Source organism: Catharus ustulatus, chromosome 18 (genome assembly GCF_009819885.2).
Source record: "Catharus ustulatus isolate bCatUst1 chromosome 18, bCatUst1.pri.v2, whole genome shotgun sequence".
Lineage (NCBI taxonomy): Eukaryota > Metazoa > Chordata > Aves > Passeriformes > Turdidae > Catharus > Catharus ustulatus.
The window spans coordinates 13,775,665-13,798,024 of record NC_046238.1 but is presented as its reverse complement, the minus strand read 5'-3'; the positions used below and the strand labels follow the sequence as shown (position 1 = coordinate 13,798,024).

General features: G+C 48.8%; 1 protein-coding gene across 4 annotated transcripts in view; it reads left to right on the top strand.

The window, feature by feature from the left end:
* Nucleotides 1-22,360, top strand: part of AIFM3 (apoptosis inducing factor mitochondria associated 3) — a 57,520-nt gene that overhangs the window by 27,660 nt on the left and 7,500 nt on the right. For all 4 annotated transcript variants that reach the window (XM_033075525.1, XM_033075524.1, XM_033075523.2 and 1 more), the window contains 13 exons: nucleotides 6,889-6,998; nucleotides 8,362-8,471; nucleotides 9,526-9,570; nucleotides 10,688-10,784; nucleotides 12,827-12,939; nucleotides 15,729-15,815; nucleotides 16,383-16,474; nucleotides 17,133-17,263; nucleotides 18,351-18,466; nucleotides 19,150-19,221; nucleotides 19,516-19,579; nucleotides 20,513-20,589; nucleotides 21,417-21,534. In XM_033075525.1, coding sequence (XP_032931416.1) covers nucleotides 6,889-6,998; nucleotides 8,362-8,471; nucleotides 9,526-9,570; nucleotides 10,688-10,784; nucleotides 12,827-12,939; nucleotides 15,729-15,815; nucleotides 16,383-16,474; nucleotides 17,133-17,263; nucleotides 18,351-18,466; nucleotides 19,150-19,221; nucleotides 19,516-19,579; nucleotides 20,513-20,589; nucleotides 21,417-21,534 — 1,232 coding nt within the window. The remainder of the gene's footprint in view (nucleotides 1-6,888; nucleotides 6,999-8,361; nucleotides 8,472-9,525; nucleotides 9,571-10,687; nucleotides 10,785-12,826; nucleotides 12,940-15,728; nucleotides 15,816-16,382; nucleotides 16,475-17,132; nucleotides 17,264-18,350; nucleotides 18,467-19,149; nucleotides 19,222-19,515; nucleotides 19,580-20,512; nucleotides 20,590-21,416; nucleotides 21,535-22,360) is intronic.

Below are 22,360 nucleotides of genomic sequence, written 5' to 3'. Positions count from 1 at the left end.
GGGAGCAACCAGGATTTCCAGATAAGCATCAAGCTGTGTAGGGATAGGCTTTCTGGCTGGAAGAGGGGAAGTCTCCAGGGAACAGCACCTCTGTGTTCCCTGTCCAGCTCTGTACAAAACAAGAGCTGTCTTCTCAACTCTTACTTTCCTCCATGGTTAGCTGGAAGACTCTCCTCTGAGGAAGCAGCTCCTGATAATTGCATTGGAAAGAGGCTCAGTGCCTCAGGCAGACCACAGATTGCACAGAATGTATCGGGACTATTGGGTGGAAAGGGAGCATCTGAGAGGTGAGAAGAGACAGGATGTGCTGAAAGGAAGATCTGGTGGACCTGGTGGAGGCACAGTGAGAGGGCAGAGAGTTAATGTCTGCTCAGTGCAGAACAACATCAGTGTCACTCAGTAACGCTTGAGTACTGATCTGCAAAGCTGTGGCCAAGGTCTGGGCAAGTGGAGGAGTGGAGGCCTCAGTGCTGGAGCCCTCTGCACCCCAGTCTCCAGCCCGCAGAGAGGATCAATGAGCAGCCGCCTGGCAATGATGGATGGTTGAAGGACTGGTGGTCCAGTAGATAGTGCCACTAACCAGTGTAACATGGCTACTAACAGAAACCCAGTCTGTGCGCAGTCTGCAGGGTATGGCAACTCTGGCAAATATAAGCACGTGTTGAAGCTGCAATGCAGAATCTGTGTCCAGCCAGCCTGCAGGAGACAGAGCCAAAGTCGCTGGGCACCATGGAGGAGGCACAGCATCCCTACTACATCCCTGGGAGATGCTGTGGACAAATTCACCTGCATGCAGCTGGTATAGAGGTGTGTATTGCTTAGTTTATCCCTGCTGGGACAGAAGGCTATGGAGCACCTCTTTGAACAACCCAAGGGTGGTAGAAAGGATTTTCTAAAACGCTGCTTTTCAGTGCTAGTGGCATCGTCAATCACTCTTTCACTGGTTGAGTGTGCTCAGTAGCTCTTTCTAGGTGCAAGGTGCATGATCAACAAAGAGATGCTTTTGGCCAGGATGGGGCTGAGTCTCAGCCTGGCTTAGCTGGTCAAGGAGGGATATGTGGTCCAGTGAGCCTAAAAATTACCAAACTCAGTGTTGTAAACAATTTCAGCTGTGCTAGTAACTCTTTGATCCAGGGTACCACACCATGGAATCATTGAATCAGGATGGTTTGGGTTGAAAGGGATTATTAAAGGCCATCTGGTCCAACCCTCTGCCATGGGCAGGGGCACCTTCCACTAGACAAGAGTGCTCAGAGCACTCTGTAGAATCCGTCTGTAGAATCACAGAATATCCTGAGATGGAAGGGACTCGCAAGAATCATCCAGCCCAGCCCGCAGCATTCACCCTGTGCACAACTGCACGGACACCCCAACAATCCCACCCTGCCCATCCCTGGCAGCGCTGTCCAAACGCTCCTGGAGCTCTGGCAGCCTCGGGGCCGTGCCCATTCCCTGGGGAGCCTGGGCAGTGCCAGCACCCTCTGGGGGAGGGAAGAACCTTTCCCTGAGCTCCCGCCTGACCCTCTCCTGGCACAGCTTCATGGTGTTCCCTTGGTAACTACTCTGTACTTCCCCTTACCATCAATATGTTTGGCTATCAGTGGTATCAGTGAACCAGATGCCTTTAACTTCAGAGATTGACATAACTACAGGAATACCAAGTATAGCACCAGGCTTATGTAGCTGTTGCAAAGCTAGCATATCTGGGATCATGACTGTCTGTAATTTTGCAGGTTTTGTTGTCCCTTCAGTTATATCCATTGGACCTGTGACTCCTGAGATATGTACACACCATTTGTGCACTGTTGGTGTTTGTGTAATTCCACCCTCCGGAGCACAGCCCTTCTTAATACTGGCTAGTAGATTCAAGGGTCTTTGGATTTGCACAGATTGGTGCTGTTGAATTTTTTCTTCTTGTTTAAGAGCTCAGATCAGAGATAGTAATCTCTTTTCCTAGTCAGAGTATCTCTTCTTAGGATCTTTTAATGCTGCAGAACGGAACCCTAATGGTTGTTTAGTCTGTGTGGGCCTTTCTGGAACATGTTACAATAAGTCCTATGTACAGCAAAACCCCATTCAGCTCTTGTAGAATTATTGGAATGAACTGCCCCAAGTGATGAATGTATTTTAAACTCTATTAGCCTTTGTAAAACCTTTTGCGACCCTAAGTCTGGCTTTTGCTCATTAATGCATGCAATGGTCTTGCTCTATAGAAAATCCAGGAATAGGATTTCTCTAGTATCCTAAAACAGAGCCACAAAGAACATGTCTTTTACATCTAGAACTGCCATCTGTTTGTCTGCAGCTGCTTGAAGGGTAGCAGTGAGACTGGTAGTGTTTGGGATGAATCTTCCCGTGTTGGTATTCAGCCACTGATTATCAATCATTAAGCACCTGCTCATGTCTGGCTTCCTGACCAGCCAAACAGGAGAATTATATGGGGTATGTGCTCTAAATATAATACCCCTTTGTTCTAAATTTTTAATAGGTTAATTTTCTGTTTTTTTCAAAAAATTTATTATATGGAATTTTTGTGGGTCTGGATGACCAAACATTCCTGTTGTGCAATTGCCAAACTTCTTTTAAGGATATCATATCCTAAAATGTTTTCTTCATTATCTGTGATTGCAAATGTGTGTGAGATCATTGATTTTTCCCCAGGTAACCATAAACAGACTTTGACAGTAGAATATATAATACGCTGTCCTTTGAATCCTATTAAATGAATTCTCTTTCGTTTAAAACTTACGTTTATTTTTTTCAGCATCTGTGGGGGTCATCAGAGATATTTGGGCTCCTGTAACAATTAGAAAATTCAAATGTTTTCTAGGTCCTACTGGTAAGTAAATATGGGGCCCATCCTTATCAGACCATTGATAGGCCATAATGTACTGGGTGAGAAGACCCAAAGTTCACTCAGAGCTTAGTATTTTTTTTCTTTTGTGTTTCTGTTAACTCAAAAGGGTTGGGGGGGATTTTCTAGTAGAGACTTTCCATTACTTCTGTTCCCCCATCCTGCCCACTTGACTAAGTCTGCTATCCCTACATTGGACTGTCTGCCGAGGGCATCACAGGGGAGTCCCTAAGGTCACTGCCATCCTCCATAGCTCCTTTTGCTCTTCCCAGAAGTAAGCAGAGTTTTGATCTTCCATTTATCTCAACTAGGGTATGTTTAAAAGTCTTCACCCAGCATTTTGGAGGTATCTGCATTCAAATTTTCAATTCAAGGTTTTTCCTCTCAACAGCCTGAATTTGCTCTCCAGAATTTTCCTTGTCTAGTTCATATTTCCTTGTCCAGTTCCCAAACCATGCTAGAATTTTGCCCATGTGGGGATAATCACCTGGGGATCTTGTAAAGCTTCTTTATACATTATATCTCTTCTAATTTCATCTCAATCATCCCAACTAAATAAATTTTTATCATTGCAGGGATCCTCTCAATAGAAGTCTTAGTTGGGACCCACCTCCACTGAGATTGGGATGTTTCCATTTTCACATGGAAACATTTCTGCTTTTGTAACGGTAGCAGAGATTTCATTAGGTCACCATATGGCTATGGAAGCTGGATCTCATCTTCCCATAGCATTTATTCTTCCTGCCCAATATGCAGCCTCACTAGTTAGTGAATGGGGTTGATTGGGAGACTCAGGTGTAAGATTTAATAAAACTCCTGGCCCCCAGTATCCCTTAGCTTGAGTTCCATTCAACAGTCCTCTAGATTCCCCAGAGAGACTCACTCTTCACAAATACTCAGTTTCTGACTGCCCTGATTTTCTTCCTGTAGGTTTGCCAGTTGCAGGGGGTCCCAGACCATAGTTCTGTCCGTATTCCTCCACTGACTTCCTTGGGGTGGTTTGGACACTTCGGTCTTAATTACCTGTCTCATTTTTAAGTCTGGAACCTCTTCCTCTGTAGGAGGTGGAGGTTCAATTGTTTCATTGGAGTTCCATTCCCCCTCATCAGCATTTTCATCAGGGCTTTCCCAAAAATCACCATCCCAATCCTCAGGTGATACTATTAATTTTCACAATTTTTCAAAACTGAGGGCTTTTTATAATGTCAGTTCTAATTTTTCTTCCAAGCTTTTGTCTTTTCCTTGGATTCTTTTAACTGTTTCGTTGATCAGTCATTTTGAAACTATAAAGACAGTTGCTTTCTGTCTGTTAAAGACTTCTTTTCTGTCTTTTATTTCCTCTCTCAGATTACAGTAATTTCACGATTACAAGCCACACCGTTTTGACTAAAATTTTGCCTCCCACCGTGGAAATGCGGCTTACACTCAGGAGGGCTAATATGTGAATAATTTTCTGACATTTCCAACCCTGGAAGTGGAAACCGAGGTGCTGAACACCTGCCAGTAAAACCCGCTTTATGTGATTGTTACAAATTGTTACTCTGTTGCGCCGTGGGTGGAGCCGGCTCAGTGCCGGCAGTGCGGGTGGGGGAAGGTGGGGCAGCTCCCTCCTTCAGGCAGCGCAGCCCGGGAGAGGTGGGGGGCTCCCTCCTGCTGGCCCCGCGGCTCGGGGGAGGTGGGGGGCTCCCGTCCCCTCCTGCCGCCACCACCATGGGTGCCAGCGGGCTCCATCCCCTCCTCCCACCACCGGCGCGGGTGCTGGTGGGCTCCGTTGTCCCCCCTGCCACCGTGGCGTAGCGCACGGGTCGGGGCAAGAGAGCCCAGCGGTGGCGGTGGCCGGCCCTGAGAGGCCCCGCTGAGTGGCAGCGCCGAGCTGGGCCACCCGGCCCTGTTGGCAGCTCCGAACAGGCCGAGCCCTCACGGCCCGAGCCAAGCCAGTAAACCCCGCCATCCCGCGGTTCTGTTACTATTTGGCAACTTTGTTGCACGCGGGTCCTCGCTGCGAACCACAGAGCAGCTTATAATTGGGTGCGGCTTGTGTATGGACAAAGAACAAAATGTTTGCCAACACCCGGAGATGCGGTTTATAGTCCGTGCGGCTTATAATCATGAAATTACTGTATTAGTTTCTTTTATAATTTGTTCTCTCCATTGCCATGCAGTCTTTAAGTGTAATCCCAGTACATGATACAATACCTCTTCTTTTTTTAATCTTCCAGTGATCCCTCTTTTTATTTAATTTCCCTAGTATCCTTTCCTACTCATATAATTGTTCACTGACCAAAGATTATAAGTGTTAATATGTGTCCTGTGCTGCTGTAAATATTCTGTTAAGCCTTTTGTCTCTTTCTCACAATTATTTGCCATCCTACTGACTATGTCAATTTGTCTCAGCTGGAGTGGGAGTTTCAGACAAACTTTGTGAGAGAAGCTGTTGAGTCAGGAGGTGGAGAAAGAACCCCCTGGCTTTTTAAACTCCTTTTCCAAGAGACACCAGGTGTAACTGGATCCAATCCTAGCCCTGCCAACCGTTTAAATCTAAGGAACTACAAATGTGTGATTGAACCTTTGTACAACTTTGTCTTGCAGGGATAAGGATGGCAAACCGGATATATTTGTATAATAATGAATGATTTATTATCAAAAAAGATTAGACAAAAAGATCTTACTCAGAACTATTTACTATACAGGATAAAAGCTAAAACTAATAGTAGAGTAGAGTAGAGTTTAGTAAAGAAGTAATTGTATTAAAGCTGGAAAAGCCCTGTGATTGTGAAATAGAGATTGACATCACTCATCCAGACCAGTGAGTGTGGGCAAATCTCCTTCGCTCTGTCTTGAGTGACCTTGAAGGGTGTTCCCACCACAGGGTGGAATCTCCACACATGCTCCAAGAAGGGATATGTTAGAAGAACCTGCTATTTGTAAGGGACAGGACTTCTAGAGTAAGGAGTGATTGTCAGTCAGGTATCTGCAGGCCAGCTGTGCCAGCTTAGCATTTTTAGATAAGGATAATTTACCATATTTGCCCTGTCTTCCTCTTGCTATCAGAATGTTTAACTTTGGGGTTGATGAGTCAGACTGGATTTAGCATAACTCATAACCAGAAGCAGTGTAACGCCCCGTCCCAGTTCACCACTGACAGCTTTGCAATACTGGGTATTGTTCAAGTTGTCTTACCCCATTCCAGACAGAGCATCCTGCTAAAATGCCACTCTCATTGAAAAAACTTCTTTTTTATATGTAATCTGAACTGATCCTCTTTTAGTTTAAGACCGTTCCTCCTTGTTGTGTGAGCAACTGGGAGATTTCAAAGAGAACCCGAGCCCCTCCATAGGAATGGCTTGAAGTTTGCTGGCTCCTCCTCTAGCAGAGCAGAGCTGAACCCATCTGAGCTGGGCCAGGAACCTGATGTCGGCGGGAGGTCACTGTGTGAACTCCACTCTGCAAAAACAGCTGAGGAAAACATCAAGAAGGTCACAGATGTCTGCTGTCATGAGGGATTTATCAGGAAAAGTGACCCTGGCACATGGCCAGGATCAGAGCAAAAACCACTGAGGTGTGGGAGGCAGACCCCAAGGTTCAGAATCACCTCTCTTGATTTTCAGCTCTGGGAGATGTTGTGTTTGGTTTGAAAAACTGAACACAAGCCTGGCAGGGGCCTGCTGAGCTGCTGGGACCAGGAGGGGAACTAATGTCACAGTAAAACCAGTTTGGTTTCTTGCTCCCATTAGCAGCTCCCCCAGCAGCTGGGAAGGTGCTTTGAGCTGCCTCTTGGCACAGTGATGGATAAATTAGATGCTACCACTCAATAGCCCAGCTTGGATGTGGCCTAGGCTGGGACAGCAGAGCCACCTCCAAAGCTGGCTTGGTGGCAAGGAATGACCCACATCTGTAGCCACCTGAAGCCAGCAGTGAGCAAGTTGAAGGAGGAGTGGAGCCTGATGGGACTAAGGTTGAATTGTAGGGTGGAATGGTGGCATCTGCTGTGAGGTGGATGCTCTGCCATCTGTTTCGATATTCCTCCTCCCTAGGATGCGGGAAGTGGACCTGGGCTGTGGGAAGGCTCTGCTCATCAAGGAGAGTGGCGAGTTCCACGCCGTGGGACACAAGTGTCCACACTATGGGGCTCCGCTGGTCAAAGGTCAGTCTGCATCATGTTCTGGAGAGCAGCTGAGGGCATCACAGGGCAAAGGACAGCCCCCTGACAGTGCTGCCAAGCATGCAGCAGTGCTGCACTGCACACTCAGCATCACCTGGGCATCTTCTGGCTGAGGAAGGCAGCAAGCCTTGCACAAAACTCCCCAGAGCACTCTACCAGCTCTGGTCTGCAGCTGCCACTGGAGATCACAAGGCTGGGGCTGCTTCTTGTTGGTGGGGAAAAGGGCTCTCTTTGGGCTGATGGGATCCTTTCAGTAGCAGAAAGAATGTTGCTCATGTTATTGACTGAAGTGGGATGAGGTGGATTGGTTTCCCATCTTGGCACCTAAAATTATGCATCCTGGCACCTTCTCAGGACAGGTCTCTGACCCGAGCCTAAGCAATGGCAGCAGGCTGTGTACTGATGAGCATCACCAAGACTGGGGTTGGGAGGGTACTTTGCTGGAGGTGGGATCCTGGGGAAGACAGGAGCCCATCTTTCTGAGTGTCTTCTGGGCATTGCTGGCCCAGCAGTCGTGCTGGGTATAGCAGCCGTGCTCTCAGCCCCTCCCCTGGAGTGAGCAGCTTGCTGAGCAGAGCAGAGGAACCCCACACTGCCCTGGAGGTGAGAACTCACTGCCCTTTCAGAGACCTGTGGTTCCTCAGACTGGCTGTCACTTAGGGATCTGTCTAGGGACTTTGCTGCAGTCATAGGTGCAGGGGGATCTACCCCTGTGCCCCACACTGGGTGGTGATGAGATGTTGCACTGCTGTGCCTCAGCAAGCAGAGACACAAGCTCAAGACCAGTCCATGGCCACACAGTGGCCTGTGCTCTGCCCCGGCATTGTAGCAGGGAAAGCTGAAGTCCAAGGTAGTAGCCTCTGAGCCAGCACCTGGAGAGATGAACACATTTGGGCTTTGGGCACATGCCTGTGCCTCCCAGGTGTGTGCAGGTGCCTTGCTGTGCCAGAGTCTGCTCTGGAACACATGTACTCTAAATCAATGATGCTCTGCTTGAGGCACCACTTTTTTTGGGTAATAGTGGGGCTTGTGAAGATGACCATGAGCCTCTGGGGGTGGCAGCCCCATCCTGGCTGGACAGCAAGGTTATATCCCAGAGCAGATAGCTTTGGAACTGTGGCCAGAGGTACTGGAGGACCCTGCCATCCAGGGCAGTTTAGAAGGAATTGCTCATATAGGATGCCAGCTGGTCCCAAATAAGCCCAGTGTGCATGTTGAGAAAACTCCACCATTGCCTGTCCAGGTGCACCTCAGCTGCCATGTGTCCTCTAGGAGAGGCGCCATCTCACAGGATGGGAAGCAGCTGCAGGGCAGCACCAACCCTGCTCTGCCATGTTCCCTGCAGGGGTTCTGTCCAAAGGAAGAGTCCGCTGTCCCTGGCATGGAGCTTGCTTCAATATCGGCACAGGTGACATTGAGGACTTTCCCGGCTTGGATAGTTTACCCAGGTTCCAGGTGAGATTCTTGTCCCTGCAGTGGAGGAAACCACAGAATCGTGGGATGATTTGGCTTGGAAGGGACCTTATAGCCCACCTCATTCCACCCTCTGCCATGGCCAGGGGCACCTTCCACCATCCCAGGTTGCTCCAAGCCCACTCCAGCCTGGCCTGGAACACTTCCAGAGGTCCAGGAGTAGCCACAGCTTCTCTGGGCCACCTGTGTCAGGGCTTCCCCAACCTCACAGGGAATAATTCCTTCCCAATATCCCACCTAACCCTGCCCTCTGGCAGTGAGAAGCCATTCCCCCTTGTCCTGTCACTGCAGGCCCAAGTCTTTCTCCTGTTCTCTTGGAGCCCCTTAGGGCACTGGAAATTGCTCTGAGGTCTTCTTGGAGCCTTCTCTTCTCCTGGCTGAACAATCCCAGGCCTCCTCAGGGCAGCTCTCCATTCCTTCATCCCCCAGCCTGGACTGATAAAGCAAATTGCTCACATCCAGGTGCAGCAGCTTGCATTTTCCCTTACTGAACCTCATGAGATTCCCATTTGGCCACTTCTCCAACCTGGCTACATTCCTCTGTATGGATCCCTTCCCTCTAGAACATCAACCACACCACTCAGTTTGGTGTCACCCATAAAATGACTCTTTTTATTGGGATAGGCAACAATCTGTATGACATGGAGCAAATACTTTCCAAAGATGCGCTGGTGTAGCCAGCAGAGAGCAGCTCTTCATCCAGCTCCTTCCTCCCTGCAGCTCCCTTGTACCCACCCACAGGCATCAGACACCTCCTGGGAAGCTGGGAGTGCCCAGTCTGGGAGGTATCTGGAGTAGGAGTGGGGTGGGAATGAGAAAATATATGTAAACTTGGGGTAGGAATCAGGTTGTACACTGAGTATTGGTGCGTGGTTGATACGAGACAGGAGATCTCAGAGCCTCAAGCGGGGAGTAGCCTTGCCATGGCCTGAGCTGCTCCTACAGGTTACCCAGTGCCACCACCCCTCATTCCTTAGCTGTTGCCCAGAGGGAGCCCTTGCTGCTCTGCAAACCAGCACTGTTCTGTCACCCCCAGGTGAAGATTGAGAAGGAGAAGGTATACATCCGAGCAAGCAAGCAGGTGAGGGGCCTCTGACATCCAAAATCAAGGCCAATGCTCTCAGTTTTTGCTGCATGTGCGTGGGGGTGGAGGAAAATGTTTATCTTTGATCCTCGGGTCTGGGCAGAGGGATGTGTGAGTATCCAGTTTATATGGAGGTATGAATGGAGCAGGGCAGAGCTGTTGGTCGCCTTCCCATCCAGCCTGCCTGCAGCTGCAGGACACCTGGCCTGGGCTGTCCATTTTTTTAGGTCTTACAGACATTCGTCCTGCATTTGTCCTATGTTTCCTTAAGCTCAGAGCAACTTTTAGTCTAGCTGGCCCATGGAAAGAGGCCTCTTCTACCAGCCTTTTGGCCTCGTCTGAACATGGCATGGTGATGACAGAGGCTGCTTGTGCTCCCTCTTCACACCTCAGCTCCTGCTGGACAGGAACCTGATGCAGGGGTAGAAAGGGCTCTCCTGCCCCGATAGGACACAGAATGAAGCCCACTGAGGCCACTGTCATCTTTCTTTCCATGAAAAGCCTTCTTTTGATGCATGGTTGTATGTACACATGTGCAAATCCAGTCCAGTGGGCCCTTAGAACACTTGGGTTAGATCCAGAGATGTCATCTGAATGGCAGAACTTCAACTCCAGCTGATTTGGGGAAGTGATGAGGGGAAACTGAGTCTATTTGCTCTACTAGGAACAGATTTTGGCCTCTACCACACTGGCACAGGTCCATGCCTGTACTTTGGTGGATTGGACAAGTCCATCAGCTTTGGATATTAGGTGCACAAGCTCTGCTCAGGTTCAGGATAAAATTCCTGGCAGAGCTTCTTCATTCTTGTCTCACCTTTGGTGCAGAATTACACAAGGACACACGTGCTTTTTCTCTTGCCCCACCACCACCCCAGCTCTGAGTAGCTGCATGGCTTTGCAGAAGATGATGGATTTATTTTTCTTTTGTACCTTGTAAGGGGTAGTGCATTGGACATTGGAATGGTATTTGGATGAGCAGGGGTTTGGAGTCCTTGTTCAGTACAAGGGTGTGGTTGTTCCCAACTGTTGAAGCTGTCCCCATCCCTGCCTGGCTGCCCAGGGTAATGCTGAGTAAAGATACTTGCTTTACTTTTTCTTTTTTGTGGTGACACAGGCTCTTCAGACACAGAGGAGGACAAAGGTGATGGCAAAGTGCATCTCCTTGAGCAACTACAACCTGAGCAGCACCAATGTACTGATCATTGGTGCAGGTAAGGGTGGCACATGGTGGGATCACTGTGTGTGTCCCCTCCGAGGCAGGGATGCAGGGAGGGGGTGTCTGTGTGCCCTGTACCCTCTGTCACCCTTCCTGTATTCCTCCCTGTGCAAAGGGTCCTCCCTGAGCAAAGGGTCACACCAGAGAACCTTTTTGTCCTATGTGCTAATGATCCGAAGATGCCCTGTGTTCCAATCTGTGGAGCTTTGTAGTTCCCTGTTGCCATGTTTTGGAGTGAGCCCTGAATACTCTCCCTGCTACTCCCTTCCCAGTTAGATCAGCAACCCCTGATTTCCACAGATGATGAGTGTAAAGTCTTTTCAGGACTCCCCTCCCCTCCCCTCCCCTCCCTCCCCTCCCCTCCCCTCCCCTCCCCTCCCCTCCCCTCCCCTCCCCTCCCCCCCCCCCTCCCCTCCCCTCCCCTCCTCTCCCCTCCCCTCCCCTCCCCTCCCCTCCCCTCCCCTCCCCTCCTCTTTTCACAGCTCTGTTTGTGTATTGCCATTTTTGTGGAAAACCTGATGGGGTGAAGCCCATCTACTGAGTTTCTGGAATGGTTAGATGCCAGGGCTGGGCCATATTGGGGTGAAATGGAGGGTAGGAAGAGGACAGGAACTTCTGTTCCTGAGACTGGTAGGAAACATCTGCTCCTGGCACATGGGTTGTTTTTACTTGAGTCTCACGGTCACCAGATCAAAGTTGTGGAAATTGAGATCATCTAAGTTGCATCTCACAGCCTGAGCAGAGGGGAAAACCAGATTGACTGGCTTTTCCCATGCTGCTGGGTGACATTTTTCCCTTCCTTGTGCCCTTGCTGTTTGTTGACTGAATGCCAGGGTGGGACATACTGTTTCCTGAGATCAGGAAATGTCCTGGTATGCGGTGGGTCTGGGCAGTCATTACAATCCTCAGCAAGGCCACTCCACAGACGATATTAGCCACTGCTGATGAAACTTCCTCAGGCTTTACCAGATAAATTTACAGATCTGTTAAAGACCAGAGTCTATTCTAGTAGACACGAAAGGCGATTTCAAAGCTGGATTTGTGAGGAAGAAGTGTTGTGGAAAGACTGCCTATCCAGCCCTATGTCAGGGACTGAGAACCAGCCATGCCCAGCAGAGCTGAGAGTAATTGACTGCTGTCCCTTGCTCATGTGAGGGCCATCCTGTCATCAGCACAGCATCAGCTCTGGCTCAGGATGCTCTTGGCAGCATGCACAGGATGTCAACCTGCCTGTCTCTTCTTCCACTGTCCCCCAGCTCCATCAGTGGGAGTATCTATTGATGGACCAAACCATGATATGGTCCAGGTCCATCTCCTCTCAGTGATGTTACAGAATTTGTGGCCCTAAAAACACTTATCAAGGACTGAGGTTTCCTTGGCTGAGAATAAGCTCCAGACTTCTCACCTGAGCTCTCTAATCTTACCACTTCAGTCAGGGAAAAAGGGATGTGCCAGCCAGGCTGCCTGGCTGCAGTGGGCATGTCCCAAGGCAGCTTTTTGTTTGATTTAACCTTTTTTTTTTTTTTTGTTCATTGAAATAAGTGAACAAAAACACGTTACAAAAATAGCATGGAAAATGCTCTGCAGTGAGTCACACAACCAACACCTTGGCCATGGGGAAGGGAGGACTCCCCACTCTCCGTGCTTGGCTGTAAATTCACCAGGAACAGGTTGTGCAGACCCTTCCTTGACTAAAGAAGTCCAAGAGTCTGAGCGGCTGCTTGTGCCCTGGAGTTTGTGAGAGGTGTGCAGGCATTAGCAGCACTCCTCAGGTGTGCTCTTTGTGGGTTTGTAACAGTTTAGGGACAGACAAGAGGATTTATGTCACGGTCCATAGACAGAGTGTACATTCTTGTGCCTTGTGCATGTGCAACCGGCTTCCCATGTGAGCTGTTCGAGTTAGGAAAGGCTGTGAAGTGAGGCCAGGGTTGGTGGAGATGGTGGTTTTGGAGTCAGCCCCAGCGAGCTTTGCAGTAAAGAGCACAGACCCCCCAAGGCCACATACCCATGGCTATCACTGGTGTCCTTCTCCCTTAGGGGCAGCTGGGCTGGTCTGTGCAGAGACCTTGCGCCAGGAGGGTTTCTCTGACCGGATTGTGATGTGCACCATGGACAGACACTTGCCCTATGACAGACCAAAGCTCAGTAAGGTTTGTATCACTCTGGTTATGCCACATTCCTCCCCAGTTTTAAAATTTGCTCTAGGACCTTTCCCCACTATTATTCATTGCAGCATCAAGATTCTGTTTCCTTAGTCATCCTGCCTCTGTTTCCCTTGAATTTCCTTTCCTCATTGTGACTGAAATAGGAAACACAAAAACAAGGAGTTGTTCAAACTGAATTAAGAGTACTCCAGCAGAAAAACAAGGGTATTCTGCCTTATGTGGGTGGTGAGGCCCTGACACAGGTTGCCCAGAGAAGCTGTGGTGGCCCCTGGATCTGTGGAAATGTCCAAGGCCAGGCTGGACCGGGTTTGGAGCAACCTGGTCTAGTGGAAGGTATCCCTGCAAATTGAAACGAGATGAGCCTTGCAAACTAAACAATTCCACAATTCATATGATGATTCTTCACAGATCTAATGGCAGCTGTCTTGGCCAGCTCGTACCTGGATGGGTCTTCTTAAAGTGTTTCTGTATCAAAGTCTTTAAGGCAATGAAATGGACCATGTGAAAAAATGGTGTCAGGGGTTTTTGTGAGCGCCTGTTTCTTGCTGCCCAGGGATGCTCTGTGCCTTAATTATGATGATTCTCAGCCGTCATCACAAGTTGATAACTTGATAGAAGTGCCAAGGTCACTTTTTCTGGCACACATCCCATTTTGCATTCCAGTTTATAGACACAGGATGGTCTTTAATCAGATTTTCTTGCTGCTGATTCCTGAGCCTTCTTTGATTGTCAGACAGCAGCTCAAGTTGGACAGTAGCATTTGACCTTGGAGCTTGGAGATACCATAAGGTGAATTATGTGTTCATCCTCATGTCGGAAATGCTTACCCATGGAGACTACTACAAGCACAGCGTCTAACTCTGCTTCCAGCACCCAAAAAAAGGATTTTCAAAGACAGGCAGACATCCATATGGCTGTTTGGGAGAATTCAGGCCATTTCTGTGCTTCTGCAAGTCCTGCCTGGGGTGAGAAGCAGCTGCCTGGTACCTGCATCCAAGCATCACAGGAGTTGTGATGGGGAGCTCAGAGAATCTTAGAGTCCCTGTCCCAGCCAGCCAACTCTTCCAAACACTTATTCCCATGTTAGACTGGTTCTTCTTCTCTCTGTTAAATACTAGTAACATTTCACATGCCAGAGATGTTGTACATGGTTTGTTAAATCGTCCACTAAACACTTCTGGCTGTAGTTGCATTTAGAAGGTGCACAAAGCCCATGGAAGACAAGGCAGAATTTTTGGGAAGAGCGTAGGAAAAAATGGAATTTTTCTTAATCCTGTTGTGAGTGGGACTAAACCTGTACAAGCCACTGGGGAAGGAGTGCTAACTCTGTAAGCAGCAGAACTCTTGCTCCCTGAAACTGCAGCACTGCCCTTCCTCTGCCCTGCCAAACACCTTTTACCATTCTGTCCCCAGCTCCTGCCGGACTGTTTCCCTTTGTCCCCTTTGGACCATGACCGATCCTCTGTGTTGCCACATCTGTGTTACTGTCCCCAGGCAAGCAACAGCAAAAGCCATGATGCTTATGCACTCTTCTGCTTTGCCCTTCCTGCACACTCTCACAGGGGGTCAGGTGTTCCTCTCTGTAAATGTGGAGTATTCAAAGAATTTCAATAAAACCTGTTTGACCCTGCTCCTGCCTTGAGTCCTGTGACAGAAGTCTCTCCTGAGCAGAGCATTCTTACTCCAAAGTCAGAGTAGGGGAGTGCCTTGTTGGGCTCATTCCAGCCCCTTACCAGGCCATCTCCAGGAGAAGGATCTTGCACATCCATCTCCATGGGTGAATAGGAAAGTCCTTGACTCCTGCATTCCTTGCCGCCCCTGGGTCAAGCCCAAACATCATCCCTGTATGGCATGAGTAGATGCTGCTGAGCAGTGTGCTGATCTATAGCAGGTCTTGACCATGGCATCTGCGCCATGCTATGCTGCTATGCTGCAGGCAGTACACAAGCAGGGAGCAGCCTGCACACCCAACAGGTCACTTGATGCTTAGCTTGTCCTCAGCCTGAGTCTGAGCTTGTGTTGGCAGAGTTGGGAGGACAGATGAGCTTGGGCTCAACACTTTGTGTAAAGAAGATATACATCTCACCCCAGTGATTAGGGAAGGCTGGGAAAAGCAAGAACCTTTTGATCTTGTAGCTGAAGATGTGAAGATATGGGCCCCACCCCCTTGCTTCAGCATTGGATGGAACTTGTGCAGCATAACTGGGGTGCTTAATGCTGTTTGTTCTTCCTATTCTTCCAGCATCCATTTGCCCTGGTAACTGGCTATTTTCCAAATAATCATAGGATGGTTTGAGTTGGAAGGGACTTCTACAGGTCACCCTGTGCCACCCCCCTGCTGTGAGCAGGGACTCCTTTTACTAGACTGGGTTTTGCTCCAGTCCAGCACTTTCAGAGGTGAGGCTTGCTTCCCTGGGCAACCTCTTCCAGGGCTTCGCCACCCGTTGTGTAAAATGAGGCTTTTCTCTTGCTCTTGCGAACCTGTGCGTGCTGGGAGGGGCTGCAGTTTTGTCAGCTTTGCTGACACTCCAAAACACTTGCTGTGGTCCTGCTTGAGCCACTCCACACCCGCCCCAGAGCCCAGACCAGCCTCTTGTAATGACTCCTACTTGAACAGGCTTTCATTCCAGCCCTCTTGAACCATTCTCTTAACCCATGCAACAAGTGCTGGTAGCAGGACTTGCACACAAGCAGAACTTGTGCTGGTAGCAGCTGTTTCTCCCCTCACCTGTTCAACCCACAGCAGCTGACAGAAAAATGGCTTTTTTTTGCAGTCAATGGATTCCCACCCTGAGCAGATCACCCTGCGCCCCAAGGACTTCTTCTGCACCTATGACATTGAAGTTCTGACTGAAATGCAGGTAAGGGGAGTCCTGTGTGTGCCTGAAGGAAAGTGCTGGTATGCAAAGGCTGCATTTAGGGAATGTGGCTGCTGTCTGTTTTTGGCTCACTGTGTGAATGTTGGGTCTCTCCCAGCCCCCCTCCTTTTGCCCCAGATTGCAAGTTGCCTGTGGTTGTACAAAACATGAAGGGCACCCTGGGCATGACCACGGTGTGGCCATCTGTGGTGACCATCATGTGTTACCTGCCATTCCTGATGTGGATCTGGGGAACCAGGCACCATCTGATAAGGATAATTTGCCTTCAAACAGTCCAGATAATGATGGCTTAAATATTTCTCCCCATTATTTTATTTATATTGGGACATCTTCAAGAATTTGTGAAAAGGCAACTAGGGATATTTAAGGTGTGGGTTAGCCAAGCTGTGGACAGGGTGGACTAAAACTAGCAGAATAACTAAAAGCAACTGTCTAACTAACTAAGACTAACATGGAGGACTAAAACCTGACAGACAAGTTGATTGGGCTGGGGTCTCAGTGAATATCTGGGATTTCTTGCCTTAACATTATTTAGGAATGATTTTATAGGTGGCGGCTGTGGATGTCAAGAGCAAGATAGCTGTGTTCAAAGATGGGTTTAAGATGGAATACAACAAGCTGCTGATAGCAACGGGAAACACGTAAGCTTCAGACAAACATCTTAAAGATCAAGAGAAACTGTTTTATCTGAGAATGTGAGGAGCTTGTCCCTGGGGATAAGGGATGAAATGTGGCAGGTGAATTTGAACACTGAATTTGTTTGAGTATGGAAAAGTCAAGGAACACAAAAGATATTGGGAATGTCTGTATATATCTACATCTATATATCATCATCTATCTATTTCATATATATATATATATCATATATTATAGAATCACAGAATGGTTTCTGTTGAAAGGGAACTTAAAATTCATCCTGTATGTGATGAATATACACCCACCACTGCTGTGTCCAGGGAACACTTTCCACTAGACCAAGTTTCTCCAAGCTCCATCTAACCTGGCCTTGTAAAGCAATGCCTGTCCTGTGCTGGCAGGGACCTCCAGCAAGGAGCTCCCCTGTACCTGTGAGTACACCAGTCCATGATGGGGTCTGGGGTGGCTGCTCAGCACCCCCTACTCCACCACTGGCCACCAGCATCTAGGTTTTTCCGTGTTATGTCTCCAGGCTAGAGAAAGGTAAAAAAAGGAAAGTTGAGAATGTTCTTGGAGCCCCGGAAGGGATGTCTGCAGCCCTGACTGGGCACTGAACCACACAGAGCTGAGAAAAGCAGCTGTATCACCCTCAGTGTTTTTCAGGCCCAAAACTCTCAGCTGCAAAGGCAAGGAGATGGAAAACGTTTTCAACATCCGGACGCCTGAAGATGCCAATCGTGTGGTGAAGCTGGCCACGAGCAAGAATGTGGTGATTGTGGGAGCCTCCTTCCTGGGTGAGTGCCTGCCTGGCCTGTGTCCCTGTCCCAGCTCTCCACCTCTGCCTGCAAATGGGTAAAGGCCCTTGCCAGTTTGTGACTGCCCAGTTAGAGGTAATACCCCCACAAAATTGGACCAGGGGTAGTCCAACCTCCAGTCCCACGTGTGTGTAAGGACATTTCAATGCCAAAGAAATTGATTTTTTCCAAGGGGCTGGGCTGGCATGGGCACAGGTATTGCTCTCCCAGTCTGAAAAGTACATGGCAAGACAAGTACTGGTGCTCATGTGGGTCCAAATCTGATGTGTCTAGAGTTGGCTTCAGTCAGGAGAGTTATGTTGGTGGGTGGGAACCTGTGAGCTTATTCTCTTTTATATTTTAGCAGTGTGGTGAATTTTTTAAATACACAGGAAAAATCTTGTAGTTTCTTTGATGGCTCTTCTTTTTTTGCTTGATATGGTTCCAACAAAATTATTGTGGGCCCTAACAAAATAAGAATAGGTCTTGCAAGCCTTAAACATAAATGGTTATTAGTCAGGGAATTTACATAAAATGTTCATTATTTGTTTTTCTTCTTTTGTAAAAGATAAACTTGTTTTAATGGTTGAATCAATATGGTCTACAGAAAGGATGTGGTGTGGGGGGTCAATTGCAAACTGCAGGTCATCAAAAAGATTCCTTTCTAAATACCTCCACAGACAGAAATGCCTTGGTAGAGATTCCCATGCAATTTCCAGCACCAAAATTCTATCATTCTGATGGGAGAAACAGCTACTCCTAAGAACTGTTTTCAGACTTCAACTGAGATTGTCCCAGCCATAGAAGGAAGGTTTCCCTTGGATGAGGTCCCTTGTTCCATGTTTTTCTCAGGGCACATTGGGATTTCACATCCAGTTCCTCCCTTTGGTCTTTAAAGCCTACATCTAAGAACACCTGAAATGGTGTGATCCCTGGAGTCTGGTGTGGTGGCTCCCCAGCTCTCCCAGGAGTGCAGCTCCAGCCTCCCCGGTCAGAGTGGGTGTGGCTGCTCCTCATCTGCAGCCAGGGACACAGGGCAGTGCTGGGTGGGTTAATGTGGCTGCTTCGACCTGCCTCTTTTCCCCAGGGATGGAGGTGGCTGCCTACCTTGCAGAGAGGGCCCACTCGGTGTCCCTGGTGGAGCTGGAGCACGTTCCCTTCAAGAAGTTCTTTGGGGAGAGGGTTGGCCGTGCTGTCATGAAGGTAACCTTGCTTTCCCATCTGGGGGGGTTGGTAACAGAGCAGCTTTTGTTTGTTTCACTTATTGTACTATGACAGTGGAGGCATAACTGACACCAGTGTCAGTCCCTTACTATCTTAAAAACTCCTCATGCCTTCTCTCTGTGAGTTTCCTGCAGGTAGCTCCACACAGCACTGATTCCATCCCTCCTTCTGCATGACTGGCTAACTCAATCCTGTCCCTTACACAGCCATCTAACCCTGTCTGTCCCTTACCCTTCCTTCTCACTGCATGACCGGCAGACTCCAACTCAGCTAACCCACTCTTCTATAACACCCATCCTCATTGGCAAGGCTGTTTCCACTCCTTGGTAATCAGTACAGATGTAATTCATCAGGGAGAATTGCCTTCAGCACTGCCCTTGCAAACCATCCTTCCACAGCACTAATTAATTTACTTCATATTTACTGACAAAGCTGTGATGGCAGCAGTTAGTGAGAATAGGCTGTTTTTCCTGTTATGGTCCATGTGCTATGGAGCACCTTCTAGAGCTGTGTTGGGGATGTGGGGGTGCTGACCCCCTTAGCAATGCAGGTCAAGACAAGCCTGCAGGGTGGGCAAGACAGTGCTGGGGGCAGCAGGACATCAGGACCAGGGTGGTTCAGGGTCCTAATGTCCCCTGTTCTGTCCCTTGTCCCCCCTCTAGATGTTCGAGAATAACAGGGTGAAGTTCTACATGCAGACAGAGGTGTCGGAGCTGCGGGAGCAGGAGGGGAAGGTTAGTGATGGGCTGGGGCTCCCTGTGGCATCACCCAGAGCTACCATTCCCTTTGCTAGTGGGGTTTTGGTCTCTCCTCTTTCCTGTGCCCTGAAATTCATGCTCCTGGATTTGGCCCCTAGGAACAAATGTATGCCAGTGTGGGGTGGCTTCATTGCTCCTGCTCACCTCCTGCTGCTTTTCTAAGGAGTTATGGTCAATTTGCATTTTACAAAGGAGGTGAGCTGCCAGCTTGGCTTCCTGCTGCTACAGAAGAGTTTTGTCTCTAAAATAACTCTGATGTGTCTCCTGCAGCTGAAGGAGGTTGTACTGAAGAGTGGGAAGGTCCTGCGTGCTGATGTCTGTGTCGTGGGTATTGGTAAGGGTTGTGTGGATGCAGAGCCAGGGAGGGAGGGCAGAGAAGAAGTTGGAGGGGATGTGGCCGCAGGAGGTCCCTGGGACTGGGTGGCCAGGGGTACTGGCATTGATCTGCCAGCCCTGCTGGACTGCCACACGTGAGTCTGCATATCTAAAAAAGGTGTTTCTAGAGCCACCAGCACAAAATGCAACTGAAAACATATTTCAAAAGTGATAGTTTATTTTTTCCAGAAAAAACCCCCAACATTTCAAGCAGTTTCATCCTCTCAAGTTGCTTTTTATTAAAGCTTCCCTAAACCAAAATTTTTAGTGTTTATTTTCTTTTTAATTTCTGCTGACAGCAATCAAAAATGTATCCCATGCTATAAAATAAAAGAAAATACCCCATAGAATATGATAGTTTCCTCCTTTACATTCAAGAGGAAAAATTTCCTTTCCTTCCATCTTCAAAATGCTGTGGACTTGAAGAATCACAGAATTAATTTGATTCTGATTTTGTTGTTTTTATTGACTACTCTGATTTGTGAAAAGGCTGGAGGTAAGAAAAAGATGAAAAAAGGAGAAGGAAGGTGAAGGAAATGTACAGACTGGGGGAAGGCTGAGGAGCCCTGGCTGGAAACTCAAATGTTCCCTTATAAATATATTTTTTTCAAAATATTTATGAGAGTATTAAATTGAAAATTATCTCCAAGCACTAGAAAAGGGCAGTGGACTGGTTAAACTTATGGCTTGGCAGGACAGGGATTCTGAGGGGCCAGAGAGTGATCCAGTAGGGCTCTGTAGGGTACCTGACCCTGCTCCACACTCCCAGAGCAGCTGCTGCCTGTCCCTGGGGGCAGCCCCACTGTCCTGGCAGGAGGAAAGGCCTCAGGATCAGCTCCCAGGGCCGTGGAACACTGGGCACCGCAGCTGCAATTTTTGGCTTTCCCCCTAGGTGCAGTCCCAGCAACAGGCTTCCTCAAGCAGAGTGGCATCAACATAGACTCCAAGGGCTTCATCGTGGTCAACAAGGTGAGCCCAGGGAAAGCCCCTGTTGGGAGGGAGAGCAGGAGGGGCTGGGTCAGCTCTGCTGGTGGCTGAGCTTCGCTGGGGCTCCAAACTACTGCCACAGGGGCTTTTTATGGCCTTTTATCTCCCAAGATTGGCAGAATTTTTAAATTCTTTGGGTTGGCCTGTGCAGGGCCAGGAATTTAACTCGATACCCTTGTGGTTGCCTTTCATCTTACGATATTCTGTGAGATGCTGAGATTCTGGGAGCATTACCAGGAGTGCCTGGGACCCTCCTGGGCAAGTGAGGGTGTGCAAACCCCAGACCTGGATGCTGGCTCTGAGCTGTTCTGGAGTGGTATGGATATTTAGAGGGATAAAAATGAGATAGATATATATTTTCAAAGATCCTAAAGGAGCTCATCCTTTCTCCCCACCACCAGTGGCTGCAATGGGAGCAGTGTTGGAGTGGGTGGGTGTTGGTGCCTTGGGCAAAGGAGTGTGTTGGGGGGCTGGGGCTCAGTGCCATGCAATGCTCATCTCTGCAATAAGCTGGGTTCTATCTGCAAACACCAACAAACCCCAGACTTCTGAGAGGGGCTCCAGGACACCAGTCCATGTCTTTTTACTGGATAACCCACTGGCCAAGGGATACTGTAGGTCCCTGTATGTGTGTTCTCATTTGAAAGTGAAGAAGGCTGAATGAAATCTTCCCTGGGGGTCCCACAGCCAAGCAGAGGTTTCCCCTGTGTTCTGAGGGACTGTGGAAGCTCTGGACCACTACAGCTCTGGAGTTTCTGTTAATGTAGGGTGCAAACCTCACTAATGCCCACCTCTGTTCCTTCCTGCAGATGATGCAGACCAACATCCCAGGGGTCTTTGCTGCTGGAGATGCTGTCACATTTCCATTAGCCTTGAGGAATAACAAGAAGGTGAATGTCCCCCACTGGCAGATGGCTCATATGCATGGTAGGTACTTTGCAGAAAAGAGTAATTTTCAAATTCTCAGGAAATTTCCAAACCCTCCAGACAACTGCCAACAGAGAGACTGGGTGGCTGTATTGAACATTTTGAAGCGTGTCTTATGCCTGTTGTGCTTTCATCTGTCAGCATTCTTGCCAAGCTTTGCCTAACAATGCCTCATCAGCAGCACAGAGGAGCCCAGGGACAAGCTTTCCCATATTCCCCTTAGTCCCTGGCACTGCTGAGGGAGCCTGCTCTAATTCCTTGCTCTGGGACACTTAGGAGCTCACATCCTAATGCCAGCCTGGGCTCAGGTTCCCAGCTGGGTTTCCCACCCTGCTAGGCTTGCCCAGGAGTGCTCAACAGAGCTCTGACCCTTCTTGCCTCTTGTCAGCCTGGAAGCCCTGGTGTGATGGGCTGCCCTTATGGCCCCAGTCCCACAGGGAGGTTTCCTGTGCCCTGGGTGAGAGGTTTTGGAGCCACAGCTCCAAATTCAGCCTTTGGAGACCTCCTTCACATCCAGATAAACTTCTGCAGCAGGGACTGTACCCCAACAGTCTCCATGCCCTCAAAGGGTTTGTCCATCCCCATCTGGGTAGGAGTTTAGCACGCTCTCAACCCTGTCACTGTTGCACAGTTGACTGTTGAGGGGAAGGAGTCTCATGGGTACATGGCTCATGGCAGTGGAGGTGATGAGTAAGAGCTGCACCTTGGGAAGGAGTCTCACCCATCCTTGAGTGCTTCCTGCTTTAACTTTGTGGCTGTGTGAGTTTTCTCAGCAGCAGTTCTTGATTTCCCTATACTCTGTGACTGCTGGTGTTGATGCTGTGAC